We start from the raw sequence: 21503 nt of genomic DNA on the forward strand, positions 1-21503 counted from the left end.
GCTCTTTTGGGACTCAGATGGCCAGTTGTAGGATACGTGGAAGGTGGGGGAGCCTCACCTCTGGCTTTGCTTAGCAGGAGGGGTCACAGTGCCCGGGGGACAGCCACGTGTGGGGGGCGGGGGGCGGGGGGGGCAGGAGGTGTTGCTGCGGGACGTGGGTCGGTCTCTGACTCCGGCTCTTCGGCTCTTCGCAGAACGTGGAGATGCTGAGCAGCATGGACTCCGCCTCGGTGCGCATCATCAAGCCCTTCCCTGCGCCCCAGACCCCCGGCCGCCCGCAGCCCCTGCAGGCCCTGCAGCCCGGCCCCGCGCCGCCGCCGCCCCCCGCCGCCCCCAAACTGGAGCCCCAGCGAATGGACACGATCCAGGAGGACCCCAGCACGGACTCGCACGTGGACGAGGACGGCTTCGAGAAGGACCCCTTCCCCAACAGCGGCACCGCCGCCAAGTCCTTCGAGGACCTCACCGGCCGTCCGGTGACGAGAAGCGAGAAGGCCGCCTCGTTCAAGCTGCAGCGGCAGAACCGCGTGGGCAGCAAGGAGACCGAGTGCTAGGCCGCGGCTCCGGCGCGGGGCTGCGGCCGGCGGACTGGGGAGCCCCGCGTCCACGCTGCGAGGGTCGGGGGGACGAAGGGACCGCGCAGCGGAGGCCGGTCGCGGGTCTGGACCCCGTCACACACGGGAACTGCTTGTGTGCCGAGGCCCCTGTCCTTTGGAAGAGGTGAGGTGAATCTGGCTTATTTTGAGGCTTTCAGGTTTTAGTTTTTTTTTTTTTTTTTGGTTTTTAAAATACCCTTCAACCTGTGGTGCAGAAGCAGAAAATACAGCTGGATTAGGTTATGAATATTTACATTTTTGTAAATTTACCTTTGTATTGAGAACGGCACTGATTTAAGGAGATCAGTTTTGTTTTTTTTTGTTTGTTTGTTTTTTGTTTTTAAATACACTGTAATGATCCGCTGACTCTTGGGAGGCATTCAGCAGTTACTTGTGAGGACAACTGGAACACAGATTTTATTTTTTGCCTTCAGGTAAAGACAAAGGAGAGAAAACGGAGTTATACGTTCTTTCTAAACCGTGGGTTCTGTTTTTAGGCGTTCCCCAGAGCTTTTAGCAGCAGGGAGAACCACCCAGCTTCTTCCTAAAGATAGATGTGTGAACATGGTTTTCCAAATTCCGAGGTTAGCACTTTCTAGAATTAAAACAGTCTAGCTTACAAGTAGCCAAACTGAACATACAGACTCCTGCCAACTGTCCAGGGCCCCCGTTCGCCGGGAAGTTCGTGTTTTCTGTCTAGTACCGCTGCCGCACTCAACGTGAGCGCCATTCACGAAACCCAAACGACTTCAAAACGAGAGCGTGGTTTCCTCTTTGCAAACATGAGTGGCCACGAGGTACGGGAGCTGGTTCTCATCAGAGAACAGTGGTCATGGAAGGCCGAGTTGCTGCGCTGAGCAGGGAGGGCCCGCGGCTTTCTGCCACCACAGCTGGCTCCCGCACAGCCCCGGTGGGGACCGCAGGGGACCCCGCGTTACTTCCGGCTTTAGTGCTTCAGGGCTGTGTGCGTTTATCTTGTGAAGGATAAAACTCATCAAATTGAACTCTGATTTCCTTAAAATTAAGAGTTAAAATCTCCCCCTCCCCCAGTACTGAAATGTGCTCGCAGCCAACACATCCTAACAGAGATAATTTGTAAATTTTGAGGGCAATTAACTGAACCTGTGACAAATCAAATCTTTTCTTCTAAGGACGTTCATTACGCAGATGCCTGTTACACTAATACTTGAACTGATACCTTGTGGTGTTTGCTGTCTTAACTAGTCGTGATACAGTTTAGTTACGCTCCTGGAATCTGATAGGTGAGTGGGTGTATGTGAGAGTGAACGGTTCCCAGCTCCGTGTAAGAAAATCGTTTTTTATAAAATTAAGACTTTTTAAATGAATTTTGTCTTTACTTTTTTTCCATGTATACAGTTAGCAGGCCGCGCAGGGTTGCTTCCAAGTAGCTGGTGCACTGAGGACACCTGCCTCAGGCAGCTGTCCCCACAACACAGCACACCGGGGGGCAGAGCTTCCCTAAAAACTCTAAGGCTTTTATTGATCTTGGTGGCAGAGGTTCCGTATTCCAAGGTCACGAGCAAAGGGCTGATCCCTCATCCTGGGATCTTTGTGGCACTGTCCGCTTCTGTAAGCTAACGGGCAGACTGGCTTTTCTGCGGCTAATGGTCCCCGTCTCCCAGGAGACTCCGTTCCGGCTGGGCTTCCGCGATGTCTCGCCAGTACGGGAGCAGCAGGGGCAAAGAGGAGACTCTCTGCTCTATGAGAGGCCAGAGGTGAGAGAACAGAAACTCATTTCCCTTTGGTGACAAGTGCAGCCCGTCGGACAGATAGGATGAGAAGTCCTGCGAGGGAAGAGGCAAGTTAAGCGCGGGGGGCCCACGGCTCCCCAGCCCTTCGTGGGGTGCAAGCTCGCTGTCCTGTGCACACTGAGCTCCGTGACCGCGGGCTGTGCAGTGCCCCCCCCCCCCCGCCCCAGCCATTGTTCCAGCTCCTCAGACAGAAGAGGCTGAACGAGCCAACGCGGTGCCTTAATGTCAAAAACACGACCTGCTGTTAGGAGAGCTCGGGGCCCGGGGCCACAGTTTCTGACTCCCCTAGTCCGGGCATGAGGTGGACAGGCAGGTTTCTAGGCAGAAGGAACTTGTACCCCCAGGCCCGAGCAGGAGCCGCTGCTCCAGGGGAGCAGCCTTCGCCCCAAGCCCCCCCCCGTCCCTGCCGGCCGGCTGGGCCACAGCTCCTCCTGACCAGCGCTGCCCCAGGCCTCGGTGCCCCCCTACATTTCGGAGGTCTCAGGAAAGCCCACCTCCCACCCCACTCTAGAAAATCTCGAAGGACTTCGTAAGAGCCCCTCCCAGCAGCGCGCGGTTCCCGTCCTGGAGCGGAACAGCCCTCCCAGACCTCCTGGATGGACGTTTAGCCCAGACGAAGCCAGGACTGCGATGCCGCAAGCGGGCCGGGCCCAGTCGAGGTCTGGGAGGAGGCCTGAAGGCCAAGTGCTGGGCTCCTAAGGGAAACGCCCAGCGCAGCGGCTGCTGGGTCCCGGGGACACCGGATACGGGACGCGTCCGACTGCGCTCCTGGGGCTGTTCTGCTCTGTGGGGCCAGCTTTCACCTTTGATGGCTGCAGGTGGGCTTTCCGGCTTCAAACAAAAGATTCAGAACCACCTACCTCCAGCTGTGAATTCTAGCACCCCTCCCCCGGCCTGCTTAAATGAATCATGTTACTTTTTAATGAGTTTTATAATAGGGGGTGGGGGTGTTACAATAATTTGGCCTGCATGTCCTTAAATGTGAACCACTTTTGGCTCCTTTATTTCACTCTCTGCTCACTCCTGACTGTCCCGGAGAAGGATGCCAGCTGCTGGGTGCAGCCGAGGGACCGGGCTGGGCAAGGGGTCCCCCCCACAACCCCGGCTTTTTGGTTTAAGTGGTGAGAGCGACAAGTGGTGCCTACTCAGAGCGGGGTCCCGTCTGTGGGCTGGTGCTCACCCCGAGGCCCGAGCCAGCCACGCACCTGAGTGTCCTTCTGCATCAGGGTCCACAGGTCCAGCACGTCGACCCCGCAGTCCTGGGCTACCTGTACGCAGGCAGCCGCGTATTCGCCAACAACCGAGTTCAGACGATTTAATTTGCAGCCTGTTGAGAGCGAGCGTGTGGGTGGCAGCTGGCCCTGTGCCAGTCCCGCTGACCCGGATGCCTCTCTGGGCACGGCCGCGGGCACGCACCGATGGCCCCGACTGGGGGAGGATGGTCCCCGCGTGCTGTGCTACCCGGCGCGGGACCACGGACCGTGGGGACGAGGGAGCCATGGCTGGTCCCCGCAGGGGACGCGGACGGGAAGTCAGAGGCAGGAGAGCCCTGCGGCGGCCGTCTGCTTGGCTGGAACACGGGCCAGAGGCGGCCAGAGGGGGGCCAGAGGCCAGCGAGGGGGACGCCGGGCCGAGACCCTAAGTTTGCGTATGCGAGAGACCCCGGCACTGGTGTGAAGCTTGCTGGGGTTCAGCCAGAGAAGGGCAGAGTGGGGAGGGGCTGTGGACACGTCTGCAGAGGGCCGGGCTGTGACCGCTGGGGACCGTACAGGCGGTTCCCACCCGCCCTCGCTCAGAGGCCACTGTGGCCAGGACGACTCCTACGGGCCTGTCTTCGGGAGAACTTGCTCGTAGCCTGTGGCTCAAAACCCAGCTGGTGACCCTCTGCGGTCCTCCCAGGCCTCCAGCCGCATCCGCGGGAGTGGAACGGGTCTCACAGAGTGAGGCCTACTATGTCCCAGATGCGGACTTTTTTCTGTTCTGCTCAAAAAATGTCACTCGCCTGGTTTTGGGACCCACGAGTGGGTTGCGACCGGCAGTCTGAGAAGCGCTGACGTAGCTCTAACCGGCGGCCTGCTCGTCTGGGCTTCGCACGAACTGCCTGCAGGACGGACTCTCCGGCTCCCAAGCCATCGAGGACGGCTGCTGGGGGTCCCCACTTCGCCCTCCAGAGCGAACGGCAGGGTGACTCAGCCCCTTCCTGTGGCCGCCCTTCAGACGTCGGCTGACAGCGGGCCTGGCCCCTTCCTCCCTGTCTGTCCCCTCCTTAGAGTCAACTTGCCCTATTTATCTCCTTTGGGGAACTTTCTGGACAGCTCTAGAGTCTGCTTCCACACTTTGAACAGACGGTTCAATCCGTCCGTGAGACCCCCACTCACACCACCGCCCTCCCCACTGCAACAGGCAGGAACCGGATTCCGGTCCCTTCTGTGTCCTGAGCACCTGGCCAGGCCCTGGCTTAGCACCTAGACGTACCAAGACGAGCAGCGGTGGGGACAAAAGCGCCTCCGAGTGCAGCAGGAGAGCCATACACGGTCCCCCCTACCCTGGGAGGACAGCAGCGCCCTGCCCGTGCCCACGAGCGCGCAGAGCCGCCTTGGTCCGGGCACAGGAGCGGTCCCGCTGCCAAGGGCGGTGGCACAGGCGAGGTGGCAGAAGGGCCCACGTTTACACACAAATGAGCAAAGCAGCGGCTGCGAAGTCTGGAGGCCACCCCGCGTGGGGACGTCGGGGTTCAGCGCCGCTGCAGGCTCTTGGCCGCACGTGCACGCGGGCTCCGGCGGGACCAGCTCGGGCCCCGCAGCCCCGGCGACGAGGCCTCAGCGACAGACCCGCGGCAGCTGCGGCCTGAGCCGGGGACCCCCCACCCCCCGCCGCCACCCCGGCCACGGCGCTCACCCTGCAGCAGGCACTCCTGCTCCCACGTGGCCTCACAGAGCGGGGGCGGCGTGACGAGGACGACACGGCTCCCGGGCACGCCGGCGGCAGACAGGTGTCGCACCATGGTGTGCAGGTTCGCCGCGTACTCGGCCAGCGGGACGTGCTGCTTGGGGTTCTCGTCTGTTGGGGGCGGGGGGGACACACGGACACTGCACACGCGCACCTGCTCCAAGTGACCGCAGTGAAGGTGGAGATGGGGTCACAGATCCTGGGACTCCTGACGTTGCTGGTTTGGCACAAGGACAGAAACCGGGCCGGGGCGGGGGGGGGGGCAGCTCTTCACGCCGTGGACCCCCGGACCCCCAAGGCCCTGGCTGGGGGCCCTGCTCAGCCTCTCCGTGCTCGCATCTCACGGGTCACACGAGGGGGAGAACTGGGTCCCCCCGACGGGGCCGTGGAAACGACCTCCGCGAAGCACGTGGCGCGCCGGAGCAGGGGCCGCGCGCTCACTGGACACACGGCCGCTGTCGCTGTCGCGTCCGCTGTTTGGGCCGCTCGGGCTCACTGCCGACCCGGCTCCGTGCAGTGCGCGGGGACTCTCGCGGGCCCGCTGCAGGCCACACGTGGGTATAGTGACAGGAGCAAATCCAAGCACCCGTGGTTCCCCCGCGCAGAGCTCCCCGGGCGGCCGCCGGACGCTGCGAAGCGCTTCGTGTTGACCCGAGCGCCTCCAAACACGGAGAGGACACGGAGCGCGCGGAGCCACGCTGTTCTCCCCTCACGGAACACTGGGGCGCTCCTGTGCCCGTGAGTGACCCTCCAACACGGTCGGCTGCCGGGGGACCAGCTCGTGGCGGCCACGTCACCACGCGGCCCCCCGCCGTTCACTGCTGTGGATGGCACCACGGGCGTCGCGGCCGCCCGAGTGTCAGGCTGCATTTCTAGGTGGCGGAAGTCCTTTGACGCGTGCCGCCAAGTATCTTTCCAGAAAGATCCCAAGTTTCCCCACCAGTTCCGTAAGCGTGTGCCCATCTCACTCCACACTCGGCAGCTCCGAGTACGAGAGCTTCAGAAATCCCTTCCAGGGCGCCTGGGGGACCCAGTCGGTTAAGCATCTGCCTTCGGCTCAGGTCATGATTCCGGGGTCCCGCGATCAAGCCCCAGATCGGGCTCCCTGCTTCATGAAAAGCCTGCTTTCCCCTCTGCCCCTCACCCTGCTTGTGCTCTCTCCCAAATAAATTAAATATTAAAAAAAAAAATTCTCCCTCCCTCTCTGCCCCCGCCCCCACAGACGTGTGTGCTCACACGCACGCGCTCTTTCTCAACACAAAACAGCTAAAGATGAATTAGAAAAACATAAGAATGCCTTTACCTTTCAGCGCACTGTCATTGGCACCAAAGAAAATTGTAACTGCTGCTGGGCTGTCCAGACTGTTCCCTTTCGTGACTAATCTTGGAAGAATGATTTTGGCCCATCGGGTATTATAACCTGAAAATCCGCGATTCAGAACATCACATTTTCTGAAATGAAGAATTTAAAAAATGAACTGTGGGCAAAGAACAGTTTCCCAGTCCCTCAGCAGCGAGCCCCCAGCGTGCACCCTCCAGGCCGTGGCACCTGCTGATGTCACGTGGCTCTGAGCGGCTTTCACTTTTTAAAACTTTAAGTCCCCTCTACACCCAACGCGGGCTCAAACTCATGACCCCGCGATCAAGAGTTGCAGGCTCTCTTCACTCTGGGAAGAGCAGTCACGTCGTTGAACGTGGTGTCCTTAAGTCTTTCCAAGATCTAGGTTGTCTTTCCTTGACGAGAGGGGTGATGAGTAACAGCAAAGGGGCCAAGCATCTTGTCTGCCGACTCGCGGACTCGTGTGGTGGGGTGGGGAGGGGAGGGAGGTCCTGTCACCGGGAGGTCACAGCAGACTGGTGTCAATCCGAGCAAGCCTGGGCAGAAAGTCACAAGCTGGGGCTCGAGGCTAACAGTAGTTCTTTGGGGATATCATATATAGAATATTTCTGGGACTTTTTTATGGACTATTTTTTGAGAGGCATTTTAGGGGTGCAGCAAATGCAAAGGAACAGAGAGTTCCTGCACACTCCTGCCCCCCAAAACCACAGCCCCCCCCCAGTGGCACAGTTGTTGAAAGTGATAGACCTACACGGACACATCATCATCAGTGTCCCCCCCCACCCCGTGGTCTTCAGTCAATAAGTTTAATATATATACTTATATGTACATGTCTGTAGAGTTTGTTTTGCTTCCTTAAAGATACATGCTTTGATTCGCAGTACTGTACGGTACAAGGGAGAGACCATGGATCTTGAGCTAGTCGCCTGGGTTTGTGTCCCTGTTCCTTTACTTAGTGGCCAGGAACCTGGGTATGTTTGTAGACACTTAAAGTTGTCCACAATGAAAATTAAAAAACCCTCAGAGTATAGGTTACGGTCAGCAAACCAACGTGGTTTACCCTGGTGCGTAGTTCCAATTCCTACATCTCAGCAGAGAACACGGGGCTACAAGGCCGGGAACAGATGCTGAGACAACAGGAGGGGACTTGGTTTGCCACTTCTCGAAAAGCTCTCAAATGTTATATACGTCTTGGGGACAAAATAACAAAATTCAGCTGCATTTATTTCTAAGTGTGAGTCTTGGTGTTTTTCATGCATAATGATTACAAAAAGCTGACGAGCCATTTTAAAGACTCAGTTAATTTAAAACGGAATATTCCTGGGGCGCCCGGGTGGCTCAGTTAATCATCCAACTCTTGATCATGGGTTCAAGCCCGTACTGGGCTCCAAAAAAACAAACACACACACACACACACACACACACACACACACACACACACACACATACACACAAAGAATACTCTAAATTTTTAACAAGATGAATCTGTTTCATACCCCTCCAATGGTTTAGTCACTGCAATGCTTACAAAACCAGAAGGCAAGGCAGCTTCCTCCCTTCAGGCCTGTGTGACGTGGCAGGAAAAGCTGAAAGTCTGGAATCCGAGCGGCCAGGTCTGGACCTCCCTGCCCTGGACCAGCAGATCAGGCCTTGGCCATTTACCTCATTTTTCTGAGCTTCAGGCTCCCCAGCTGCAAGAGGACCCTAATACCTAATCTGCTAGGCAGCGTGAAGATTAAAAGTAGCCAGACACACAGAGGGAGCTCAATAAATGGCAGGCATTACATATTGAAAAAAAAATTAGGCTGTGAACCAGGGAAAAAAGTGCAAGTGGGTGAGGCCCAGACCTGATACTGCTGAGGCTCCCCTCTGAAAGGGCAAGGCCACGTGAATTTCTCCGGACTGAACAGTACCAGCAGTAGTGCCCACCTTACTCCGAAGGCTATGGAAACTGGCAACTTCAAGACTTTTACTTAAATTCACAGCTAATAACAAGCACTTAAGTTCAGATGCAGAGGGAAAGGGTGAGAACGGAAAGATTCCTTACCAAACATCCAGCTCCAGGAGGCTGCCTTCCAGAAACAATGTAGATTAAGCCATTTTATAAACCAAGCAGGGCCAATCTTTAAAAGTAGACAGCAGGGGCGCCTGAGTGGTTCAGTGGGTTAAGCCTCTGCCTTTGGCTCAGGTCATGATCCCAGGGTCCTAGGATCGAGCCCCGCATCGGGCTCTCTGCTCAGCGGGGAGCCTGCTTTTCCCTCTCTCTGCCTGCCTCTCTGCCTACTTGTGATCTCTGTCAGTTAAATAAATAAAATCTTAAAAAAAAAAAAGCAAACAGCAGGAGCTTTTAAAAACTGAAAAAGCTGAGTTTATTCTAACTCCTCCAAACCCTTCAAGTATTTTTGGTTAAAGAAATACTGAGGTACGGCTAAAGAACCCAATGAAAATGTATCAATAAATTTTAAAAGGACTTAAACAGATTTCAGAATTATTAGAATGCTTTCATAATGCTAAAACACAGAAGAGGTCCCTGTGGGACACGATGATGTACTTGAGAGTTCCTGCTCTCCACGCAGGCAGCGCACGGAAGGGCACTCACAGTAAGGCGCCTTATTTAACTGTACAGCTTGGAAACTGGGTTACATTTAACACTGAATCAGTCCACCTGAAACTAACATAACACTGTATGTTAATTACACTTCAAAAAACCCCCAAACCAGCTGTGAATCAGTTCGGGGCTGTGCAAGCGGCTGAAGCAGACACTGAAAATTCACCCCAGGTGCCTGGGAGGCTCAGTGGGTGGAGCTTCTGACTCTCGGTTTCCACTCAGGTCCGGATCTTGGGGTTGTGAGATCCACCTCCCCTCCTCCCTCCCCTGCACTCCGCACTCGGCGGGGAGTCTGCCTGTGCCCCTCTGCCCCTCCCCCACCCACGAATGTTCTCTCTCCCTCTGAAATCCTTAAAAAGAAAATTCACCCTAACTGCTCGCATAGCTGAAGATGAAAACGCCCACCTAAGGGCCAGTGGTTTGGGTAGACCAGAAAGAACGCGGCTCTGACGCTAAAAAGGGACGGTGGAGTGCAATTGCCTGGCTTCTCAGCCCCCGTAGCCCCCCATGCCAGTCAGTACCAGCCATAGCCCCCCGGTTCCCCCAGTGAAAGTAGAGAGGCCCCCGACGCCCGGGTTCTGCCGCCCCACTGCGGCATTTTAGTTCCTAATACTCCAGTGAACGTGGCCGGGGTGCGCATGCCCAGCAGAGGAGGGCACTCCGGGGTTGGGGGTGGGGGGGGGTGGAGCCCAAAGGGGTAAGAGTTCACTGAGGTGCAGCCTCTCCGTGGGCTCAGCCAGCAGCCACTCTGCCCTGCGGGCCTCAACAGGATGCTTGTCAGGAGTCGGAGACCGGAGGCAACAGACCAGACCACACACGGTCTGCGACTGTCTTTTCTTGTAATTGCTCTCAATTCTGAAAAATAACTCTAATTGAGTGGTCTTCTAGCAAGCATATGTGTAAACTACCAATTCTCGCAGGATTTTAGTACTAAAATTATTCACTAGGAAACATTTGGTAAAAATTATGTGTTGGTAAAACATTTGAGATGCGGCTTTCCAGGCCACTTGAGTTATTTAGCTTTTCAGAAAAGGTTAATAGGCCAATTAAACAGTTATGGGATTACTAAATGTAAAAGCTACTATTTAGTGAGCACGGCCAAGTCCCAGGTGCCCAAGCAAGCTCACTTTAGCATTTCCAAGCCTCCCAATATGAAAGCAGGTGACCTTATCTCGGAGGCTCAGGGACCTCGGGCTCTGGAGCCGCACCACCCGCCACTTCTTAGCTGTGAGTGACCGTGTTAAAACCCCTCTCCACCTTATTCTTCTCATCTATAAAATTATAGATAAAGGTTATAAAGGTTAAATGAGTCAATGCACATGAAACATTTTAGTTTCTGGCACCTGGTAAGCACTCAGTCAAACTTAGCAATTCTAATTCTCCCATTTTACAGAAGGGAAAACTGAGTGATACTTCCGTGCTTCTAGATTAAGTCCACTTAAATAGGGAAAGCATTTGGGAACAGAAAAAGTTGGAAGGTCAATTTTTTCATTTCTTGTTTAGGGGATAAAAATGAAGGAGAAAGTGAAGACATTTTAAAACACATTTCACATTTGGAAATAAAATACATTTTCTTGGTATGTTAATTATACTGGTGAAGAATTTTTCAAATATTAATAACCTGGTAGTACATCCTGCTTATTTCTTCTAAAGGAGAAGACAAAACTCCTGATCAGTGGACCGATATTCTAAATACTTGTGTTTAGTGTTTTAAATGTGGAAAATATTTCTAAGTATTTTTTAACCTCCTGAATTGGGGCAGTGTTCCCCTTTTGATGACTTCCTTAGCATATGCTTACATTAAGTCTGGCAAACAGAATGCCAAAATCATTACTATTTCTGACATATTTTATAAAGAGAATCTGGGGGGACAAAAACCTCTACCCAAAAATGACTCTAACTTTGGTTTATGAATATACTTTGCTTTCTTTCAGTTGAATTCCTTACCACTTGTTTAAATCATACCCCACCCACAGTAATAACTGAAAAAGAGCCTGTCTTCTTCAGATGGTGAGTAACTGTGCTTGGCTCCAAACCCAGTATCTTTTCTACAACTTTTAGGGTTTGATTTCATATCCGCACAACTTCTGCTGACCCCCGAGCGCTTCCTTCCCTTCCCCAGCCCTGCATATACTAACCAGGAAAGGCCGGCAAACACGAAGGAGGGATTTACTGTTTGAAACTCTATCATCCATGCTCTCTCCTGGGATGCAGTTACAGCTTTCCATCAATAAACACTCGAGTACCAATCTAGAAACTATTCTCACCTGACCAGCTTGTCAGCCAGTGATGCTCCCCATCCACCCTGCTGGAAAGAAAACTGAGAAAGGAAAAGTCCGTTACCACTTATCGATGTAATCAGCACATTTTAGAAAGGGATATTCTATTCAGCAACTCCTTTTGTTTTCCTCTCCTCCTCCCAGACTTTTTGGCCACTGTTAGCCCCGCGCAGACGTAGGCATTTCAGCTACACCTCAGCAGCACTCTGGAAATTAGGGGGAGTTTTCTTCCCTATCAACTGGATTTGAGACAGTCGTCTGCATTTTATTGAGAACTAGTATTGGTCATTTTTACCTAGAAAAGCTAATTAAAATTATGTATGAGAGAAAAAAGTCGATTGTACATTCAGTTAAGAAAGAGGGCCCGGGCATTTCTGTAATTGAAAAGAATAAGGAAGTTAAGCACAGAACTCGGGTGAACCTTTTAAAAACATACAATCTTATAAATCTGGAGAACGTTATTGTTCTATTTGCCTAAAAATCGGTACATACACAGAAAAGTGGTTGAGGAAGTCATGTTTGAAGAGACAAATAAGGAAAAAAAAAAAAAAAGCCGCCGCGGGAGTAATTTTTGAAAGCGTACTTCCTCCCCGAAGTAGAACCTGTATTTTTCCTTAATGGGATTGTGTGAAAATGGGATCTGCTACGTTATTCCTGGACACTGTATTCATGACCAGCTTGTTCCACCAGAGGAAGCAGAGGCCAAACTGGTTCCAAGTGTTTTTCTGCGTGGAACGGGCTGCACGAAACCTCAGCAGGTGACACAGGCGCCACCGCGCTCCCGCAGGGGACCCCTCCGGAAGCTCCGCGAGGGACACAAAGCGCGGTCCGGAAAAGACAGACTCTAAGTTGAGAACAAGGCGCCCCTCCTCGGACCGGGTCTCCTGATTATCCCGAAACCTGACGCAAAGCAGCGAACTCAGGCTTTGACACTCCGAGGCGCGGCCCGGGCGAGTCCCCGCACCTCCCCGCACCTCTCCCGCCCGTAGAAGAGGCTCAACGAAACGGCCGTGCAAGTCCCGCGCCACCCACCCCGGTATCTCGAAGGCGGGGGCAACTGGAAACGGGGCCCCTTGCGGGGGGTCCGAAGGCGCGCTGGAGGCGGCTGCAGGCATCCCCGAGCAGACCCCGGGCCGGGGGCGCTCAGCCTTCCGGGCAGCCCGTGCGGGGGAAGCGGGGTGCAGGGAGGCGGCCTCGCTACCCGCGGGGCAGACGGGAGGACCGGGGCCCGGTGCGGAGCTGCCCGGCCCGCCACTCTCAGCGGGGCAGGGCGCGGCCGTGGGCGCCCGAGTGACCCGCCACGTGAGGACCGAGCGGCGGTACCTGGGTGATGGAGTCTCCGAAGAGCAACACCCGCGGCCAGGCCAGAGAAGCCCCGCCGCCCGCCGCCTCGCACAGCGCCATATTGCCGCCAGCCGAGAGGCGGGGCCAGGCCGGATATCCGGGGCGGGGCGAGAGGCCGGGGGCGGGGCCTCCCGCGGGGCTGGGGGTTGGCTCCGTCGCCGTCGCGTCGCCTGCGGGGTGACTGCCCGCCGCGCTCCCGGGGCTGCGCGGGCTGAACCCCTTTGGCGACCAGCCGTGCGCTAGCCGCTGCCCCTTGGAACGCTCGCTTTTGTCCGTTTCCAAGTCGGACTCGCTGCTCGTCGTTCGTCCTGTCAGGTGCGGGGCGCCCGCAGCCCCCTGTCCCCGGGAGCGCGCAGACCCTCCGGGTGGGGCGGCCTGGCCCCGCATCTCCCCGCGCCCCGGCGGGGTGCCCGATGGGGGAGTGGTCTGGCGCCGGCCCCCACGCGGGGCCAGGGGTTTCCGCCAAAGGCCCGCGTGTGGAGACCGTGGGGACGTGCTTCCGAGGGGCTCGGTCACCGCACGGCCGCCTCTCGTTCAGTAAACGGACTCAAGCATTTATCGAAGGTTTTGACCTTAAAGAGCACCTTGAGACGTCTGCAGAAGGCAGACTGTTCAAGGACGAAGATGGGGTTTGCAGGAGCGGGGGGAAATGAGGGAAGGTGGGGATCCACAGCCGACGAGCAGGGTGAAGGGTAGAAGCATCTACGACCACCAGGAACCGGGTTCTTGCTGAAGGCGGGCCGGGGTAAGATGGGGGGAGGGGGGATTTGAGCAGGCACCCGGCAGGGCGCCAGAGGGGCCAAGGACAGAGCCATGGGGCGGCTACTTCGAAGACCCCCGGGCTCAAGTTTGCTCAGAGTCCTTGTCGCCCCAGCTGTGCCCCGCAGTATGATGGCCGCCGCGAAAAAACGAGCCGGAAGGATGTTCTGAAACACCTGAGCATGGAAAACCCGGCTGGCGAGGGCAGCGGCGCCCCGCAGACCCACCGCGCTGCGGCTGGGGCGTCGGGGCGGGGCTGGCGGGAGAAGGGCTGGAGCCAGAGAGGCGGGAGGCGCGACGCAGAGCCTCAAGTCCCTGCGCCAGCAGCTCCCCATCTTCAACTAGAATCGTGGGGGAGCTTCAGAATGTGCTCGGAAAGGATCCTCACTCCGGACCAACGAACTTGACGTCTGATGCCAAGATGTGGGCCTCGGTCTGTTCTTACTGCCCCCAGGTGATTCCCGCCTGTAGCCAAGGGTGAGAACAGCGGCTTAGCTAAGGCGTTTGGACTTGACCCTAATTACAGCGAAGCTCTGACAGACCTTCAGCAGGGAGGGCTTGAGAGCAGGTGTGTGTTTCCGGAGTCAACTGGGGGGGGGGTGGGGGGCTGTGGCAGGAACCAGAGGGGCCAGGCTGACCGGGACTCAGAGCCACCGTGAGAAGACAAGGGGAGACTTGATCAGTTTGGAATCCTTAAATCGGTCACCTCAGGGAGAGGGACTAGGGGAAAAGGCACTTTCCCTTTTTACTGTACATATTCTGTCTTATCAAGATACATAGTTTTTGTAACTTAAAAATGTTTTAAATCTCTCAAAACGGGGGCGCTGGGGTTGCTCTGTCAACCGGTTGAGCCCCTGACTCTGGATTTCGGCTCAGGTCATGAGATCGAGCCCCGCTTTGGGCTCCATGGTGGGCAGCAGTCTGCTTGGGATTCTCTCTCTCTCCCTCTGCCCCTCCCGCTGGTTCTCTTGCTTTCTCTAAACTAAAATCTTTTTTAAAAGTCTATCATAACAAAATCTTAAGATGACACAAAAGGTGACCCTTAGAGCTTTGGTTTGGGCCAGAGACAAAAGTAGGGTATCTTACAGAAATCAATAATTCATTTCAAGTAAAACTTCAGATTTGTGCACTCAAGCTTGTCACAGCAATGCAGAGAAAGAGCGCTTGGTGGCTGCAAGTCACCAAGAGGTGAGGCAAGGAGAGGACTAACAGGGTCAGTGGCATTTAGAGACTGTGGTTGGCGAACACCTTCAGCTCGAGATGGCGAGTGTGACCAACTCTCGAGCTGGGTGTGAAGGTGAGGGCGAGCTTCTGCTCGTGCTCGCTCCCCCACGCGGGGCAGTCGGACCTGTGCGTGGAAGTGGACCCCAAGGAACACCCCGGCTGACCTGCTCCCGCAGCACACCGCCCCCCAAACTCCTGTGTCCGGTTATCACAAGTCTGAATTACAGGCGCTTCAGGAAACTGGCCTAGTGATTTAATTTATACACAGAGCGATTCAACAACTCACACCTGAATCCCCTGGAGCTTGAGGCATAAAAATAACAGCCTGAGTATCTCTGAATTGCACGTGTAGATACTACACAAAGAAAGTATCACTGAATCCCAAAGGTCATAATTTTACAAATGTAAAAATTAAGGAATTTGCCAAGTGTATCAGGAGGGAAGAAACAGAAAAGGCACTTGAGGTGATAATCTCTATTCCCATTCAGAATATGGAATTGAAAATACAAACCATCGTGCGTTTTCTTTAAAAGGACACCAAGATATCCTGATTCGGTTGCTATAAGCAGATCTGGGAGGTTTCACTGGCAGCAGCACACGTGCCTAGAAGCAGAATCAAATTCTAAAATAATAGTTTATTCAGTAGTTCTGGAATAGCGGACAAATTAGTTGCTAATTTAGTAGCACTCCAGCTGCTGGAATTGAGGCCATTTGAGATCACAGGTAACTAGGCTACTCCCGAGAAACTAATGTATTTTAAGTAACAGAAGGTGAGTCAAGCGTAAGAAAAAGCGTTCACAGATCCGGAGGCGTCCCGACGTCAGTGAACGGGGGTGAGGGCCTCGTACAGCCTCTGCGCGGCCAGCTCCACCATTTCCCGCAGAGACTCGTCGTCCTCGCTTCCTTCTTCGCATTCCACCGTCTGAAAGTGAAAGCGCAAACAGGCCTTTTGCCCTAAGTGTCAACCAGTGCTACGTGGAAGACAGGCTGATCCTCTTCAAGAATCATCTCCCCACAGGGTGGGGGTCACAGAAGCCTAGCCCCGGGGGACCCCAAGCTGCGGCCCTCAGGCCTGCGCCACACACATATCCCCGACAGCACCATCACCGGGTCTAACTAGAGACTCACTTTGGGAAAAGGAATCAATGAAAAATCTAGTGAACTATATTTACTTCCAAGCCCATATTCTGACCCAGTAAATGACACTAAATAGGAACTCAGTCTATGTAACACAAATTACTTAGCAAGCGATGGGTGTCCTCGGGCACTCAACATTTGCTATTAAATCTGATTTAGACCAATAATCTAGTTATTTCCCAGCTACAAAACACTATATGCTGTTTAAAAAATTTTTCTTATCATACTGTAAATACTGCTCATATAACAACTTAGGGAAGAAAAAATAACACCCTTAATTCTAGAACCTACTAACTCCTGTGAACATGTCCGTGTATAACCTTCTAGACTTTGAGCTACACATACGTATTTCTTTAAAACCAAAATAGAGCAATTTATCGTACTTGCAATCTTCTAGCTTTTCTTGGCCCTCACTAATGCCAGGGGACAACTGACAATGCCCGTCAGTGATGCACACTGCCGCCTTCCCGACCGCTGGCCGTATGGGCCTCTGTGTCGAGGTGTACAACATACACATAATCTGTTTATTCAGTGGATTAGTCACTGTCTCATACTCTTGCACAATCCGGTCTCTTGCAGTTTTGTCGATATTATAATCAATGCTAGAGTAGAAATCCATGTACATGTATCTTGGCTCCAATTATTTTATCATTAACTTGTCTATTTTCTTTGATTCAATCCAGTGAGTGGAAGTGTGGGTAAAGGTATTTACTTTTCTGAGCTTTTCCAGGCATTTCACCAAACTCCCCTGCAGAAAGAACACGCCCCCTCATTTGCAATCCCCTCCCCGCCCCCAAACGCCCTGAGAATAAATGGGCCGGTTATCCCCCCCCCCCGCCCCCCGCGGGTATCCCCCCGGGCCAGGCCCCAGCACTCTGGCTCATCTGGGCCCGCGTGACAAGCAGACAGTGAGGTGCTGTACTTTCGATCTGTATTTCCTCTAATTATCAGTGGACTGGAGCTGAACGTGGGCTTCGTGTGCTTGCTGGCTGTCCAGATATCATCCCTAGTGAACCACTTGGTTATGTTCTTAGCGTATTTGTCTAGTGGGATAAAATCAACTAGTGTCTCCTCAAAGAATATAAAAAGAAATTTAAAACCTATGTTATTTACTAGAACTGTTCTAATCTTCAAAAACAAGCCTGGAAGATACACGTATTCATTTATGCTTAAATAATGATGCAGGGTTTGTAGTGTGAGACCAGGGCAGGCCCCACGATCCTGAACCCTGCTGTCTGGAAAAGCCACTTGGACCTTGCTGGTAAAGCCAGGAACAGCTTTTCTGAAAAAATCTGGAATCAACCAGATGCCAACCAAGAGAAATGCCGCGGTGGACTGAGGCCTCTCGTGGAAAAGGGAAACGATGGGAAGTGCACACGGGAAACGTGTGCTGTGCAGATGGGGAAGAAGCAAGAACGTGGGGCGCCCGGCGGGCTCAGCCGGCAGAGCATCCGACTCCTGATCTCGGGGTCATGAATTCGAGTCCCACACTGGGTGTAGAGATTACTAAATAAAGAAGCTTAAAAAGAGCAGAATTTGGGGCGCCCCGTTAAGCCTCTGCCTTCAGCTCAGGTCACGACCCCAGGGTCCTGGGACTGAGCCCCCACATCAGGCTCTCTGCTCAGTGGGGAGCCTGCTTCCTCCTCCCTCTGTCTACTTGTGATCTCTGTCAAATAAATCAATTTTTTTAAAAAAGCAGGATTGTGTAACTTCACATATAATAACAGCCTGTAAGGAGCAAATGTAGGGGAAAAAAACAAAACCGGAAGGAAATGTCAAAATGCTAAAGTGAGCTGTCGGGTGGGAGACCAGAGATTACTTCTGTTTTCACTTTCTCTTCCAAGTGTCTTGAAATGTGGGAAGAAGCGGCTACATACCCGTGTCTCCAAGTTGATATTTGCAGTTTTCCCATCCACTGTGACACTGAGGACAGAACCATCTTTCACACTTACACAGTCTTCTCCAAATATGTCCCTTAAGGTAAACAAAGATGCCAGATTAGTGCAGATGCATGAACACGTAAGTCAAGTACATTTTTACATACTGGGGGAAAAGTGATATTGAAGACTGCCCTTGATCTGAAGTAGAACACGTCTACCGTTCCTGAGATGTACTGTACTTAACTTTGCATGTTAATTTTATAAAATGGGTAAAATACACAGCTATCAGTTATTAAGACTGCCTTCTTCAGGGGCACCTGGCTGGCTCAGTCGGTAGAGCACGTGATTCTTGATCTCAGGGCCATGAGTTCGAGCCCCACGCTGGGCCAAGAGCTTACTTTAAAAAAAAAAAAAAAAGACAAAAAAACTTTGTTCAGCTGACACTGTGTATGCACTTTATACAAATGATCTTAACATACAGTAATCTTACAGAGAAGCCCCTTCCACACAGGAGGAAAACAAGACGCAGGGAGCCCCCGAAAACGGCTAGAAGGCCGTGGGGCTGGTACTGAAATCCAGGTATCGCCACTGAACGGACTTAGGCCACCGCTGTCTGCTCCCCTGGATGGATTTCAAATGCCTCTTTTGAGTTAAACTCTTTTCACTGAGCATCTGCTATGTGCCGTCTTCTCAGGGACGGACGTCACTAAGACCCTGCGCCTGTCACCGAGGAGCTAGAGTTTAAGCACTAATTTCCACACCCGTCCACGTCAGGTACCCAGGCACCTGCCACCGGCGTCCAGGCAGCAGGCTGGGCACAGGCCGGGAAGGGCAGTCCGCAAAGCCGACAAGCCAGCCGGTCAGCCCCCGATGGGCCCACGCTGTCCACGCAGAGGTCCGCTGGGCCTCGGGGAGGACCGGCCAGCCTCCTGCTCTCTCAGGTAATCAATAACGGTAATCAGTTAACGGCAACCAATATGTTTGAGTAAACTGACTGGGGAACCTAGTTACTAAGGAAAAATGCTGTATTTTAACCAGAACTATATTCAAAAGGTAGGGAAAAATATTTCTTGTTCATGTAATCAATTATTGGTTTGTTTAAAGAAACCAATAAACGTATTCCTACACAATCCTAAATCCTAAGGATTTAAACAACTGGAGTTTTAATTTTATTTTTTAATTTTTTGAAGTTTTATTTATTTATTTGACAGAGAGAGAGAGATCATAAGCAGGCCGAGAGGCAGGGGGAAGCAGGCTCCCCGCGGAGCAGAGAGCCCGATGCGGGGCTCGATCCCAGGACCCTGAGATCATGACCTGAGCCGAAGGCAGAGGCTTAGCCCACTGAGCCACCCAGGCGCCCCTAACGAGCTAGAGTTTTTAGATTATGATCGACTTGGGAGATTAAACGCTCCGGTATGGCACGTTCACGAGGTCAATGTAAGCTTTGGCTCTTTAGTTCACATTTCCGTTTCTCACAGTTCGAGGCTGTGAGTGGAAGTGTTAGGAAGACGGCCAGGGCGGTGGGTCTGGGCGAGCAAGCCCTGTGAGCTGCTTTCCGGTCCGAACGACAGAGACGCTTTTTAAAATCAAAATGGCAGCACCAACAACATTTTCCTGAAGCCGTGTGGTAGCTTCTTCTAGCAAGGTCACCCCTGAAAGCCTATCCATTTTTTAAAAGCTGCTAACTGGCTGCCTTAAAAGATTGTTGGTGAGGAATCTGGCGGAAAGGAACAGAAATGTTAACGCCAAACCTCCAAACATGCGGAGCACCTTCTTTTGTTAAGATGTTCAGTCAAGTAACTCTCAATTTAAAAAATAGAGGCAGTTTGTAAAAGTGGAAAAAAAAAGTAGAAGTCACTTATTCAGTAAGAATTTGAGAGATACTATGTTCAAGGCACTGTGCTAGATGTGGAAATTATAAACAAAAATTATAAAATTATAAATTTAATTATAAAATTAAAGTCAGATCTTTTAATTTTCCTTTTCTTGGCATATCCCCTATGATGCTTCCCTTATTTTACCTGGGGAAAAACCCCCAAATCAGTATTTAAAAATTTTTTTATTTTAAGGAGGCTCCACACCCATTGTGGGGTTTGAACTCATGACCTGATTGAGCCAGCCAGGAGCCCCCCAAAATCAGTCTTAAAGGTTACTAAATATCTGGTATTTAGAAAAATACTGAGTTTAAAGGTAATTCATAGTTTACAGACTTATTATCTGAGAAGAGTGCAGAAGAAAACCACTCTTCACGCAGAACTGACACTTAAGGAGAATATAGATATAGTAATTCTTAAGGGCACAGTAACACCAGGTGAAGAGTTTAGTACTTGTCCTTAGTAAAGATGGGTGAATTGTGGTCGACTATGCCAGAAATGGCTAACCAAGGTCACAGGTATTTGGAACTAGCTAGAGTGTTAGCTGGAAGGATGCGGTTCAAACCACTTTACGGACACAGACACAGACCCCCAGAGCAGGTAAGTGACTGTCTGAGCTTTACCACCATCGGTGAGCCAGAACCCAGTCCCGGACTGCCCCCCTGCCCCCGCCCTCCCCACCCCTGGGGGACAATAATGGGGACAACACTTACTGCAGCATGATCTCCAGCCTCTTGCTGTAAACGTGCATTTCTAATTTTTTGGAAACCTTCTGCACCACACCTGGGGTAAAGAAAGCAACAGAGTTCAATTTCCAAATTCTTACTTAGATTAGTTCCCGAGTCAATAATCAGAAGAGACCGCCGCTGAGAAGGTAAGGTGTCAGCTATGGAATCCTTCCAGTGACAAACACACCACCTTCCTACTGAGGCAAACTGCTGTTTTCTTCGCTTCATCTTTTGCTCTCGTTAAATACAGAACCACAAGATGACACTTATTTTTGTAATGTGACATTTTACAATTTATTTGCAATGTTCCTCAAAACTTCTGCATCTCATTTTTGAGTGGAAGTGAACTTGTAACACAGGATTCCCAGGGGCACGTCTCGGCTCTCCGGAGCTTCTGCCTTACCTACAAAACGGTTTAACTTTTGCATTCTCCTATATGTAACGCACCTATAGTGATTTTAATAAGAGTACTATTAAACACCATGCCCCAGTTAGATTACTTAGCTTCCCACCCCAAAATACAGGAACCTGATAGTTCAGGAAGGGGATGTGGAGTTTCAAGTGTGCCCCCAGGACATCAGGAAGTGCCTCCCCGCCCATCACCAGCAGCAAAATTGTGCAGAACTGTCTGGCAGGTCCTCGAAAAGCGAACATTCCGTTAGCATGTGACCTAGCATCTCTACTCCCACGTGCAGACTAAAAGAACTGAAAACACATTGACACAAAAACACATATGCGAATGCTGAGAGCAACGTTATCCATGACAGCCACATGGGAGAAACAAGCCGCATGTCTATCAACTAAGGAAAGGAGAAACAAACTGTGGTATGTCTACACAATGGAAAATTACGTTGCCACGAAAAGGAATGAAGTCCTGAGTCATGCTACAACATGGATGAAATTTGGAAGCATTATGCAAAGTGAAAGATGCCAGTCATAAAACCCCATGTATTACAATTCCATTTTTATGGAAGGTCCAAAAGAGATAAATTCATAGAGAAAGTAGGAGGAAAA

General features: G+C 52.4%; 3 protein-coding genes across 4 annotated transcripts in view; 1 reads left to right on the forward strand and 2 right to left on the reverse strand.

The window, feature by feature from the left end:
• The window catches only part of ADAM17 (ADAM metallopeptidase domain 17), a 54820-nt gene extending 52880 nt beyond the window's left edge, over positions 1-1940 (forward strand). Inside the window, exon 19 of the mRNA XM_080814173.1 lies at positions 195-1940. Within this exon, the coding sequence (XP_080670299.1) occupies positions 195-554 (360 nt within the window). The 3' untranslated portion in view covers positions 555-1940. The remainder of the gene's footprint in view (positions 1-194) is intronic.
• On the reverse strand, positions 1928-12965 carry IAH1 (isoamyl acetate hydrolyzing esterase 1 (putative)). 2 transcript variants are annotated; one of them, XM_080814174.1, is made up of 6 exons: positions 12867-12965; positions 11532-11584; positions 6621-6769; positions 5267-5428; positions 3574-3695; positions 1928-2316 (listed from the first exon to the last, which is right to left on the reverse strand). In XM_080814174.1, the coding sequence occupies exons 1-6, from the start codon at positions 12945-12947 to the stop codon at positions 2131-2133; spliced, it is 753 nt and encodes a 250-aa protein (XP_080670300.1). In that variant the 5' UTR covers positions 12948-12965; the 3' UTR covers positions 1928-2130. The 2 variants fall into 2 exon arrangements, with proteins under 2 accessions (XP_080670300.1, XP_080670301.1); XM_080814175.1 differs by having other exon boundaries at positions 1928-2401.
• A 2138-nt stretch (positions 12966-15103) lies between these two features.
• The window catches only part of CPSF3 (cleavage and polyadenylation specific factor 3), a 45470-nt gene continuing 39070 nt past the window's right edge, over positions 15104-21503 (reverse strand). Inside the window, exons 16-18 of the mRNA XM_080812760.1 lie at positions 20475-20544; positions 17885-17981; positions 15104-15792 (exon numbers count right to left, since the gene is read on the reverse strand). Coding sequence (XP_080668886.1) covers positions 15691-15792; positions 17885-17981; positions 20475-20544 — 269 coding nt within the window. The 3' untranslated portion in view covers positions 15104-15690. The remainder of the gene's footprint in view (positions 15793-17884; positions 17982-20474; positions 20545-21503) is intronic.

This window comes from Martes martes, assembly GCF_963455335.1.
Source record: "Martes martes genome assembly, chromosome: 9".
Taxonomy (NCBI): domain Eukaryota; kingdom Metazoa; phylum Chordata; class Mammalia; order Carnivora; family Mustelidae; genus Martes; species Martes martes.